The sequence below is a fragment of the Plectropomus leopardus genome, chromosome 1 (assembly GCF_026936395.1).
Source record: "Plectropomus leopardus strain MGB_pleo_1.0 chromosome 1, ASM2693639v1, whole genome shotgun sequence".
Classification (NCBI taxonomy): Eukaryota; Metazoa; Chordata; class Actinopteri; order Perciformes; family Serranidae; genus Plectropomus; species Plectropomus leopardus.
The window spans coordinates 6287491-6299971 of NC_142176.1; the positions used below are offsets into that span (position 1 = coordinate 6287491).

General features: G+C 39.4%; 2 protein-coding genes across 2 annotated transcripts in view; one reads left to right on the forward strand and one right to left on the reverse strand.

The window, feature by feature from the left end:
- Window positions 1-12481, reverse strand: part of luzp2 (leucine zipper protein 2) — a 356171-nt gene that overhangs the window by 274199 nt on the left and 69491 nt on the right. The window lies entirely within an intron of this gene.
- lingo1b (leucine rich repeat and Ig domain containing 1b) overlaps window positions 1356-12481 on the forward strand; it is a 32382-nt gene continuing 21256 nt past the window's right edge. Inside the window, exon 1 of the mRNA XM_042487444.2 lies at window positions 1356-1716. Within this exon, the coding sequence (XP_042343378.2) occupies window positions 1705-1716 (12 nt within the window). The 5' untranslated portion in view covers window positions 1356-1704. The remainder of the gene's footprint in view (window positions 1717-12481) is intronic.

A 12481-nucleotide genomic window follows, 5' to 3' on the forward strand; every position in this document is an offset into this window, starting at 1 on the left:
GGGACATTATGGAGTAATTATGGAGAAATTACAGCATAATTACAGCAAAATAACACATTTGCACAGACCATTGGCTAAAATACCATAAGATCATGACATGATAACAGGGAAGATAGAAGCCTTAGCTTTCTGCTGCAAAGACTGATATACATACATTTGGTATTAAACAAACAATGACCTCCAGCAGCCATTATGGCAAAATATTAAAGTAATTATGTCAAATTGCCCCGTTTGCATGGCACATATGATAACGTTACAGAAGGCCGTGACTTAAAAACAGTGAAGATAGTAGCCTTAGCTTTCTGCTACAAAAAGAATGACCATCTAGCTATTATGATTGTTATTTTAGATCAATATATGAAGGATTATGCAAACAATGATCTCACATGGCCATTAGGGTGAAATACAGGTGTAACTGCAGCTAAATACCACGTTTGCACGGTACCTAGGGTAAAGTAATGTAAGGTCGACTTCATGATGGGGAGGACAGAAGCATACGCTTTATTCTGCAAAAACAAATGACCTACGAGCTATTATGGTTGTTGTTTTAGATGAACAGGAACATGCAAACAACACTCTCCTGCAGCCACCAGCGGGAGGTCTGTTTTTCAAAGTGTAAAAGAAATTAAATATGATAAACATCTTTGATTTAAAAATAAATAACCAAATGTTTGAAATGAAATTCTGATGTCTCTCTCTAAGCCTTACAACATGTGTCACAGTTCGTTCTGTGGCCAGGAGCCCTTCATGTCCACCACCACTCCACTAAATCCTCAGCCCCCTAATCTCCCATAAACACTCCCCGACTGTGGAGCTTCCTTGGCATTGCCAGCATGCGTGTGCCAGCACCGTATACCCATTAGCACCGTTAAGCCTCAGCTTCTCACCCCGGGGCCCACGCTCCTCTCAGCATAGGTGAGTATGCGTGATGATTACCTCACGTTGCACTATGGGTGGCGTTAATCCTCAACTCTGGCAAAGAAATCTTTAAAATGGAAATATCCACGCCTATCCACCTCACCAGCAAAGGTTCTGCAGAAATTTCTTTTGCTCTATATCCCTGTAGTTTCATCACTCCCTCCTCCCTTTCATAACCCCTCTTCACTTTTTTTTGCTCGTCTTCATTCTCCTGCTTTATTTGCACGTTCTCGCTCTCTAACCTCCTTTCTGTCACCACACACACACACTCAGATTGTTTTCCGCCGTATTCCAGTTAACCAGATCACTCCGATCCCTGCGTAAACACCAGAACTCCAGGTAAACAAGAATCAGAGGACGCTGCCAGTGCAATCAGGGAACATTTCTCTCCATTTCTTTTTCAACTCCCCTCTCTGCCTGTGCTCTGTGCCTCTCATTCTCCCAGTACACTGCAGCTCCTCCTTCCACCTCTCTCATCAGCTGCCCCTCCCTCTTCCCCTCTCTCCGTCTCTGCTAGGTGCAGCATGTATGTGAGCGCGTGTGAGCCAGCAGAGCTGCCTGTGTGTTTACATGTCAGCCTATCAGTGCTGCCGGATTTAGCGCATCTGGAGAGGACGAAGGCATTTCTCAAATGCCCCTCAGACAAGGGATTCTCACCGCCGCACACATCCCTCTTTCCCGTTTGAATCCAGCCTCGTCTTGAATCCTGCGTCCCTGTCTCCATGCTTTCGGAGGCATTTTGAATTTCCTTGGCAACATGGAGCTGCCTGAATTAGAATTCTCTGCATGACAGTCCTGGTAAGTACTCTGTCTCTATGGTGGGCTCTGAGCGCAGAGGCATTGGATCAGATTTATTATGGTGCAGTGGTGGGGCCAGGGGATCGCCAGGGAGCAAATTAATGTCAAGAATAAAATTGTGGAGGGTAGGCAAATGGAAGGGACGAAGAGAGGGAGTATTATTCACTGAGGAGGGCTCCAGATCTTATTTGTGCTTTGTCATCCAGATGGGTTTCATTTTGCTGTGTGCTGTGCAATCTGTACTGTCAAAAGGGAACACACACATACAGTATGCAATGTTACAGCAAAAAGAAGCTTAGATATTTTCCATGCACTATTTATAAATACTTGAAAATTGTGTGCAAGTGCGCGGACGCAAACACACCTATGTGCTGCCTTTTTATATCCCAGCTGAAGGTGTGAGGCTGAGCAGGAGTGTGTCTGTTTTGTGCTCTCTCCTGAGTGTTTTTCTGTCAGGGTGGTTGTCTCTGCCTTCTAATCTGCCCTCATTAACATTCATGCTCCTTCAAATGCCAGTAAACTCATCTCGACTCACACTTATTCATTCTCGGGAGCCTTTTTGCTGCTGGCTGTTTGTGGGATCTTATGCAGGTGTTTGAATTGCCACAGGTTAGATGGATGGGTGGCAGCAGTGGTGATAGGGAGGTAAGTGTGTGTGTGTGGGGGGGAAATGATGCCCCCATGATTATTTATGCAGGCCGAGTAAAGTTTAGTTTAGTTTAATTTCTTATTGCCTGTTATATTTGCATCTTTATAATCATGGCTGCAACGCTTCAGCGGGCAGACAGCGATGAGGGGGACTCTGTTTTTAACAGTGCAGTAACAACCTCTGCAAGCCACAGACCCCTGACGGAGTGAAGGGTCTGCTCTTCGTGTCGGGGCTTTATGAGCCAGACACAGCTCTTAATTGAGGGCCTGTAATCAGGTTATGACGGCTGATTGGAATCTTTTATTTCTTCTTTTTCTCTTTTGGTAGTTATTAATGCGTGTCACTGTGTGCGCGCGTCTGCCGCTCCAAAGCACTCGAACCAATTCCAGCAGACTGAAATGAGCGAGGCATGTTTATGACTGGAATTTCTGATTACATCTGGTGAAGAAATGAGTGATTAAAGGGAACTCATTGTTACCGGGCAAACTGCTTTTCAACAACATGCTGTCATTGGCATTTCCATATGTATGTATCCCCCCCCCCCCGACACACACAGACAGACACACACACACACACACACACACACTTTATATCAAAATACATTTCAATTTAATCCATATTGATTACATTAGACAATGCAAATATTTTTGCATCACCACAGTATTTGACCTGCATCAAATGATTTTTCTTTCCATTTTTCTTTTTCACAAGCACAAAAATTAACAGCTGCAGTAACTAATGGGGACCTAAATAGACAAACAAACACAGCTCTGACATATTATGACTGTGTACAGTTCCATCATATTTGCAAAAATGACCTATTCACACATTCAGCCATTATGGACCAATATAAGAATTTGAGTAATATTTTTATTATCAGCTATCACTCAGATGATTTGGACTCTAAGGGCAGGAGCCAAGGTTTTGGGGGTTAAAGTATAGCGGATATCCAGGACTTCCGTGTTATTGTTCACAGGTCGATTAGAAACTTGAGACGTGAGAATAAAGTAAATCATACACTAATCTCTATAAACACATATCTGCATATTAATTCAAATCAATTTTAAAAAGTTAATAAAAGGCTAAATCCTGATCAGACAAGGTTGGTTCTGGGATTGCGTTTTGGCCGATGCGTTCCGCCTCTTTGGTTCTCCAAAAGAATTTTTTACAAGAGATCGGGACAAAAAATAGATACAGCATAGTATCAGGGTTTTTGTGTGGCAATATAAATCATTAATATCACAGATACAAATTTAAGGTTTGTTAGCCTATTAGGACAATGAAATCAATTTCGTTTTCAGTCCAGCAGATACGATTTGGTGCAATAAAAGATGAACAGACTGAAAACTATCTTATTAGGTGCTGTTTACACAGTAACGGTTTTTGCATGAAATGTTAAACTTTTCGGTTTGGTCTTTCATTCACACGACAACTGCTTTGTGAAGGCCTGAAAACGCAAACTTTTGTAACCGGGTTTCAGAGTGTAATCTTTTGAAAACAACACCCCTTCGGTCACCATGGAAACTGGCAATGTGCGGATCCTGTGAGAACGGTGACATCACAGCCACACTCCCCAGTGTGTCATTACAAAGTTACACCGCCAACTACTGGCCTGGCATGCATACTGCAGCGTTTTCGGTAGTTTTCGTGGATCCGGGTGCATAAGGATCATTTTCACGATATAATCAAATGAATGAGATTTTTTTTGAAAACACGAAGGAACGATTTATCCATTTTTAGATGGGCCATTCTCGTCTAAATGTGGCCTTAGAGAAAACAGCTGTTGACGAAGTTTTCCTTTGGAAAAATAGCTTAATTTGCAGGTGAAAATAGGTAATAAATCACACTATATCACAATAAATGTTATCGCAATACTCAGCATGTTGTTACAGGTTTTAATCCATCCATCCATCCATCCATCCATCCATCCATCCATCCATCTTCATTTGTTTATCTGGGACCGGCTCGCAGGGCAGCAGGCTGAGCAAAGCACTCCAGACAGCCCTCTCCAGCTATGTTTTCCAGCTCCTCCTGGGGGATCCCGGAGCATTCCCAGACCAGATGAGATATGTGATCCTCCAACGTGTTCTGGGTCTGCCCCGGGACCTCCTACCAGTTGGACATACCAGGAAAACCCATAACATAATGTGCCCTTGAGGCTTTCTGAACAGATGCTGGAACAACCAAAGCTGGCTCCTTTCAACATGTTTATACATGTTTAAAATCACAATAATAATTGAATCGTGCCTCAAGTGTCATGACAATATTGCATTATTGGGCCTCTGCTGATTTCCACTACTGTCTTCCTGCATGCAATGAACGCCTGCTCAAATGTGATTGGTCAATACAACTTGAACTACAAATGGATTACAAATGGACACCCGAATGTTTCTGAAAGCAAAATCTCGTCCGGTTGCATGCAGATTATGCAGATAAATATAAATCCATTAATCACTCTTTTTAGCTCTGTCTCACTCATCACTGACTCCAGAGTATCTCTGTTACTTACTTTGTCTTTCTGCCATGCAGTGCTGGGCAGGTAGTGTTCACGGGGTTTATCGGAGCTATTTTTACTGAAAACAGCTGCCTGCTGAGGCGGAAAACCAGGCTGATGAGACTAAACCAAAACAGTGAGCTCGGAGTCACTACCACACGCTGAGAGGAACTGCAGAGTTCATTATTCTCTGTAGGTCCGTCACTACCAGCGTATCCTTACACATACTATTTGATCAATAGAAAAATATGTAGTTTAGCAGCCTTCATGTTTTTTAAGGCATAGTGTAATGACATAATCAGTAAAAACCTATTAACCTTTGGAAACCTGTGTCGGCATCACTTTTCTTGTGCCGCTTTCAGGCGCCCTCCACAGATATTTTATTTAACCTTTGAATTCAAAGCAAATTGGTACGATTTCTTTCAAAAGTATGGGAAAATGCAAAAATTGCAAAAAAAATCAGAAGATGTAGATTTTTTTTAAAGCAAGGGAAAATGTACAGGGAAAAAAAGAGAAAAAGGCTTGGGAAAAAACTATTTACATAGTTATCATAATTACATATTTACAGTTATGTTACAGAATTATTATAATTTTTACGTACTTTTTTCTATGTAATTCTCCTGTTTGTTTCTTTTTTAACCTTTGGCTTTATTTTATTTTGCAAATTTTCAGGTAATTTTCTTGTACTTTATACTAGTTTCTTGTATATTTTCAAGTCATTTCATTCCCTTCTGCCGAGGTTTTTTGAAAGAAATCAACCCAATTTTCCCAGATTTTAAAGGGTTAAGCAACTACTGTGTGTTTATCGAGGATGAGCTTTAGTCAATTATTTTCAGTTTATATTAAAAAAATGTGTTTTGCACGAAAACTGCCAAAAAAAAGAGGACACATATGAGACTGTTAGTGGCCTAATGGGTAAAGTGACAAAGTTTGAGATGGCCTGAGTTCAGATGCCTATTGTTTACTTATGTAGGGCACATAACCCCTTCTGTCCTTCGAGGCTGCTCAGCGGCCAACACAATAAGAGTCAGATAAAGTTGTGTGTGTGCAACAGTCTGTAATACATTTGAATCATCTATAAACACTGACACAAAGAGACCTTGTGGAGTCCGTAGGATGCAGGTTTTTACCTATATGCTCCTCATCGACGGTGTATACTTGAAAAATAATGAGCACACTGGAGTAACAACTCACTTTACTGTCAGAAAGATAAAGTTGAAAAGGTTCTCTTAGTGAGCATAAATGTTATTGAAAAGCAACAACTAACAACTTCTGTGTACTTATTTTACCAGTACTAGTAATTCAATTATTATTACTAGTAAAATACATGCATTTATTGTTATTCCAAATAAAACACAACAGCTAGGAATAATCAAAGCAGTGTTGCTGTTCAGTTTCAGGTTTTTTTTCATACAAGGCTTTGTTCAGAGCTGTCATATGCTTAATATTCTGTGTCGTAGCGGTCTACATAACACTGAACAATAGCCAATTTTCTCACAGTAGGATCAAATAGAGATCATCAAAGCCACGGTAATGTGTTTACAGAAGGATTTAAGTTTCCTTCCTGGTTCAAATGGAATAATAGTTAAGCTGACAAATCGCATGTTGGAGGAAGTTACAATCAGCAGCATTGCGGGGAAACTCGAGGGAGACATAATAAGGATATTCAAATGAAAGGAGATTGTTTTGTTGCAGAGTTAAATATATACAGGAAGCTGTACGTGAGTAACAATGATTCAGAATGAATAACGTCTGGGGATGCATAAACTTATCTGTCGCACATCGGTGTCGGCTAATATTCGCCTTGTTGACTGCCATCGGCCTATCTGCAGACACGATGGCTCTCACTGATGGGGTGGCTGATGTTTTTGTGTTATGTGACATCAGTTCTGTGGAGGTTTAAAAGCAGGGCTCAAGACCAACAGCGTCGTGTCATCGCAGAAGGCGATTTGAGAATCCTAAAATTGTGAAAATTTATCTTTCAAACATGAAATACGCCTAATTGAAACATCAGTTTCGAAGAAAATCCCAGTTATTGCAAAAAGGTTCTTACGCTCTCCTGAGGTGGTATTTCAGATGACTGAAAAAGCCATATTTCACAAAACTCTAATGAAAACACTTTTTTGCGTATATATAGGTCACATGATGTTATGGCTGTACGCTTGTCGGTAGGAATTGGTTCCCTCGGGCATGATGCAGCAGGCGCTACAAAAGATGTTATTGCATCGCATAACTCTTTAAAAGTTGAGCGGATCATCCCTAAGTTTTGAATCCACAATTCCTCTGTGAAATCGCAGACTATCACTTCCCAGAAATCCCTCATATGTGACCGCTCCCACGTATGACTCAATCTACTGGAGACAAGGCTGCTGAACAAAATGCTGTCAGTTGTTTCTTACCTCCACCCCCACCGTTACTTGTGCTAAAACAGCCGTAGCATGTCGTTAAACGAGGCAAAACAAACAAATGAAATGGCTTTTCATGGTTTGGAAAAGGTCAAAGCTGGAGCCTGTTGGAGAAGATCGTTCCAAATCATCCAAAAATGAATTATATAAACTTTTATTAAAAGATTTATTCTATCATCTTCTCTTAAAAACAATGACAGTTGCAGTACTTTTTAGATTTAGTCTAAAAAATAAACGTATATTGCACAGCTGAAATTGTGTATTCTGATACAATAGTATATTCTGAACTAAAATAATTAAAAACAATTATAAGCCTATGTGTTATGGACAAATATATATTTCAGTTAGAAAAGAGTATTGTTTTTAGTTAGATTCTCATTCATTTGAGCACCACTTCATCAAAATGATTCAGGGTAGAGAAAATGAAAACATTAGAAATCTAAACAATATTTTTTTAAGTATGGTGCCCTTTTTAAAAGGTAAAATACAAACTTTTAATTCATCATTTACTTAAAGCATTTGGTTAGCTGACTTTATTTATTTATTCCTGAAGTAATCAGTTTCCACGAATGTTTTGATTATTCTTAATAATATAGAAAGTGTTTTTGAGACAGTCTCTGCTCCTTTTGTTATTTTTTAGACTAAAGACGCAAAAGGTCAAACTAAAAAAAAGCAAAAAGTCAACACTCAAAACACAAGAGGTCAAATTCAAAGTGCAAAATAATCAGGACTCACAGACGCAAAGTCCAGAATGTAGATTAACTGAATATTTATCCTGTCATGCATCACTACTGCAGAAAACTCATGTGCAGTCATAGATGTTCACTTCACAACTATGTAAAATATACATTTTTACATACATTCTTTCTTTAATTCTTTTAAGAGCCAAATAATTGTTTTGCCAGTGCCAGCATTAACCCCTTACTGTGGTGCTGGATTCCCCTTCAGCTTCCTTACCGGCTACTTTCAGCTGACAGAAGCACAATACGACGTGTATCTATCTGGAGATCAATGAAATTTCCACTAATACTGAAATGAGGATTTATTGCATTTATCAGAATGAGGAATTTCTCTGTGAGTATCATTTTGGCTGCACAGTCTGAGACGGATCAGAGTTTGATGAATAAAGAGTCAAGTTTAAGGTTGAACTTTCAACAGTATTCAGTGTGGGATTATTTTAAAAAATTAAAAAATCGATGATGGTGTTATGTTTTGCTCTGCTTTGGTTTCAACAAACAGATGCATCATCAAGACAGCAATTATTAATCTACAAAAAAGTGTTAAAATCAAAGACCTCACCTAAAAAATACCAGCAATTTCAAAATATTCATTATAGGTCTCAATTCATTGTTTCAAAGCGAAAAATCTTACAGACCAAATACTAACAGTTGCAATACCTCTTAGTAGCCTCAGTGAACCTGAGTCCAACACTGAATGTCAAAAGGTAATATGTATAAGTTGCTTTCACTTTTCATAAAGTCTTTGGTGATTTGTAGCATTTATTGTATGATTTTGTTGTCTGGTTAAGTTTTGCTTGTATTTGTGTATTTATGTGATACAGTTGACATCAAATTTCAGAAGTAAGAGGGCGAATAGAGCTCCAAAGTTAGGCTAAATTTTGGCGATGGAAAAACTGGCATTTAAGAGGGGTCCGTTGACATCGCACCTCAAGATATCTCAATAAAAATGGGTTTTGTGGATACCCATCAGTCTCCACTTTACAGACATGCTAGTCCTTTGCATCCTTTTTGCTGTCATTTGATTCCTAATCAAGAAAGTCTAGTACAAGTTACTTTACTTTGTCAATATGTACTTAAAACTGCTTGAAATGCACAATAATGGAAATGAAAATGTGATATAAAAATGTGATTAATCACCATTAACTATAGATATTTTGCAATTTTAAATATTAATAGTTTAAAAGTCCTATTTTTTTATAATCAAGATTTTGTTTTATTTCCCTGGCGCAAAAGGGTTATTAAATAGCTACAAAAACTACATGAAAAAACGAAAACAACAACAACAAAAAAGCAAAAAAACATTGTATCAGCTATCAGCTACGGGATATCTCACCTCCACCTGAAGCCTTTGTTGGGTCTCTTATTTTCCTCACATTTGATTTTGACTTCTAATAATAGGTCGTTTTATTTAAAGCTAAAATGAGGGCACTTCTGCACATTACAGTTCATCTGCGATGCCCCAGAAAGGAGCGATGTATAAAGTGGCCACAAAACATCTAGGGTGTTACTATTGAAGCCTTGTCTGTAACAAGATCCATCTGGGATCCAGATGCTGCCACATAATGGGTAACATTGGCCTCCTTGAAGAGGAAATGGTGAGTGTGATTGTGGTGAAGACTGCGAGGCCACGTGTTTATACAGAGTCTGCTGGATGGCGAGGTGACAGACGGAGGCAGATCCGTCACAGGATACTCAAATTTGCGTTCTACAAATGTATTCAGAAGGTCACAGTCCTGCGGCTCTGCAGCAGCCTTCCTCATTTAAATTTAATAATAACAGCTTTATGCTAAATATGAGACAGTCAGGGGCGGGTCGGATGGAGGACTGAGGCTGCCTCGTGTTCACGCTCCTGACTGGATTCAAGCTCGAGAGCAGGGACATTCAACTCCGCTTTGCTTGGGGGTCGCTTTTGCAAAATGATGTTTGTAGGATTTTAGCACGTTTCTAGAATTTCCCACATTTAATTTTATTTAAGGGTGTTATTAGGACTTACGAAGGTTTCTATGACTTTAAGACATTTCTATGATTACAGGTCGTTTGTAGTTTCTGGGATTTTAGGACGTTTCTCAAATTTTAGGACGTTGCTAGGATTTTAAGACATTTCTATGATTACAGGACATTTGTAGTTTCTTAGATTTTAGGATGTTTCTAGGATTTAAGGACATTTCACAGATTTTAGGACATTTCTTTTTGATTTGAAGAAGTTGCTAAGATTTTAAGATGTCTCTAGGATTTAAGGATAATTCTAGGATTTTAGGACATTATAAGGACTTCAAAATGGTTTTAAGATTTTAGAATTTTTCAACGCTTTTAGGAAATTTGGGGCCTAGTTAGGACCTCTGCCGAAAGGTGCAGGGAATCCTTTACTGGCACTGTTTTTTTTTTAAAAAAAAAAAAACAAGCTCTATTTTGAGGCTGTTTCATGTACTTACGTACATGGCACCTTACGTGTATATAACCCAGGTTAAAACCCTAATTACCTCATAGACAATCCCAGACCACTCCCAGGTTATATATCTCCATATATATTAACTCATTTGTTGCCTTTTCATTAAATTCAGTTTAGCCCATTTTGCTACATATACTCAAAGTACAAAACAATCCTCAGTGTGAATCACTTTATTTTTACTGAATTAAAAAATGATTAGGGGGCCACCCGGCACTCTATCTGGGGCCAGATTTGGCCCACCAGCTGTAAATTGAGTATCACTTCTCTGGAGCCTACAATGAAAACCATCACAGTGGAAATCTTGCAGACTGTCTCCTCAGTTCATCTGTCATCCCGTCCTATTTGTCTGGCGGGTACTTCTAATATAACTGACACCGGTCGTCTGGTTTCTTTCACTTTAAAGAGAGGACATGATGGATTATTGCTCTCCATTTCTGTATTGTGGACCAGGGAAGTAAGTAATTAAGCCTGTGGAAATCTTTATGCCACATTTCTCTAACAACACCAAGGCTGATGCATCTGTTCAAGGACACTCGAAGAAAGTAATTTGAGCGCACCACTCAAATCAATTGTCTAAGTTTCTTTGTATCGCCAAAAAAAGCACCGGCACTCTAACTTCATGTGTGTAATGTAGCGGGTGATTACCGCCTGACTGATTTAGAATGAAAATCTCTCAAAATCTCCTATTGTGCTTTCCACGAAGGGCCGTAAGCGGCTTGTCTGAGGTAAAATTGCCTTTAGCATGGCATTTAGCCCCTTCTTTTCAATTCCAGTCCAAAACATCTCATATTCCCTGATGATGAGTCGGGGATAAAGGTTTGTGTAATTTCCAGCTTATCCTACTTGACTCTCAAGACGAATGGGTGTTAATGAAGAAAGGAGGCTCTTTTGTAGTATTACTGTTAAGACTTTGTTGAACCAAGAAACAGATCTGCATGGTAATAGTGGATAATAGGTTAAAAATACTGCCAGGTTCATTCCGGGCCTTGTTTTTTGGGGTTTTTTTTCCCCAACGTTTTAATGAGGGATTAGGATCATTTAGCTGCTTTAACATCCCTCATCATGAATCTGACTGATCTTGTTGATGAGTCCAACAGGATGAAAATATCTCAGCATCTTTAATTAGATCTTGATATCATAAATAATGTAATGTAAAATAAAAACATCTTGGTTCTGGTTGGCAAATTAAAACTCCATTAAGCATTTTTTCCGTATCAACACTAACTCAAATGACTCTGTAAAAGGGTTATTAGTGCTGCTGATCTCAGAGAGTGAACAGCCCAGTCTGCAGCTCTGAGCAGCTTTGAGCCTCTTCCAGTTAATTGTTTTGGTTCACCAGCCCGTCTGGTTGAGTCCCTCTGGCTCTCACTGACCCCCCCGTATAAAACCGTGGGCAGCTGCTCCCAGCTCAAAAGCTTCTCGCTCAAAAGCTCCCACACACTGCTTGTACGCTACCTGCCCAGTGTGAAAAAGCAGAGTAGGAGCCAGTATCTTTTCGAGAGTCGAGTGCCTGGTAAAGACGGTCGAACATCGAAGTAACCTAAAGAGAGATTTTTATCAGGAGTTGAAAGACCAAACAAAGGGCTAAAATGAAAGTGATATTTCTCACAAGGCCGAGCAAACTGCCCTGAGGAATATTAAGAGCAGAGTCCAGCACATTATTCAAAATATTGCCACAGTACTTAAAGGCAGTTGCTGTATTTTGAAGTCCACTCTCTGCATCTCTGACTCAAAATGCAGCTTTTATTTTAAAACCAATCCCAGCCTCAGGTGGGATCACGAAAAACTTTGATCTTGATATCAACCCCATGATCTCACTCTTTTAAGGAAGTAATAAGTAGTTCACTGTTGGAAAGATGGTCTTTTCAGAAAACTGGAATGTCTGTGCACACAAATAATTTTGAAAGTGGTGCTACATGACCGAAGAAAAGAGAGAAAAAGGACTGTGGCATTTGCTTTTTCTCAAGAGGTAGAAAATCTACAACTACCAGAATGCACTGTGCCACAACGGATCAATAAATGTTCCTG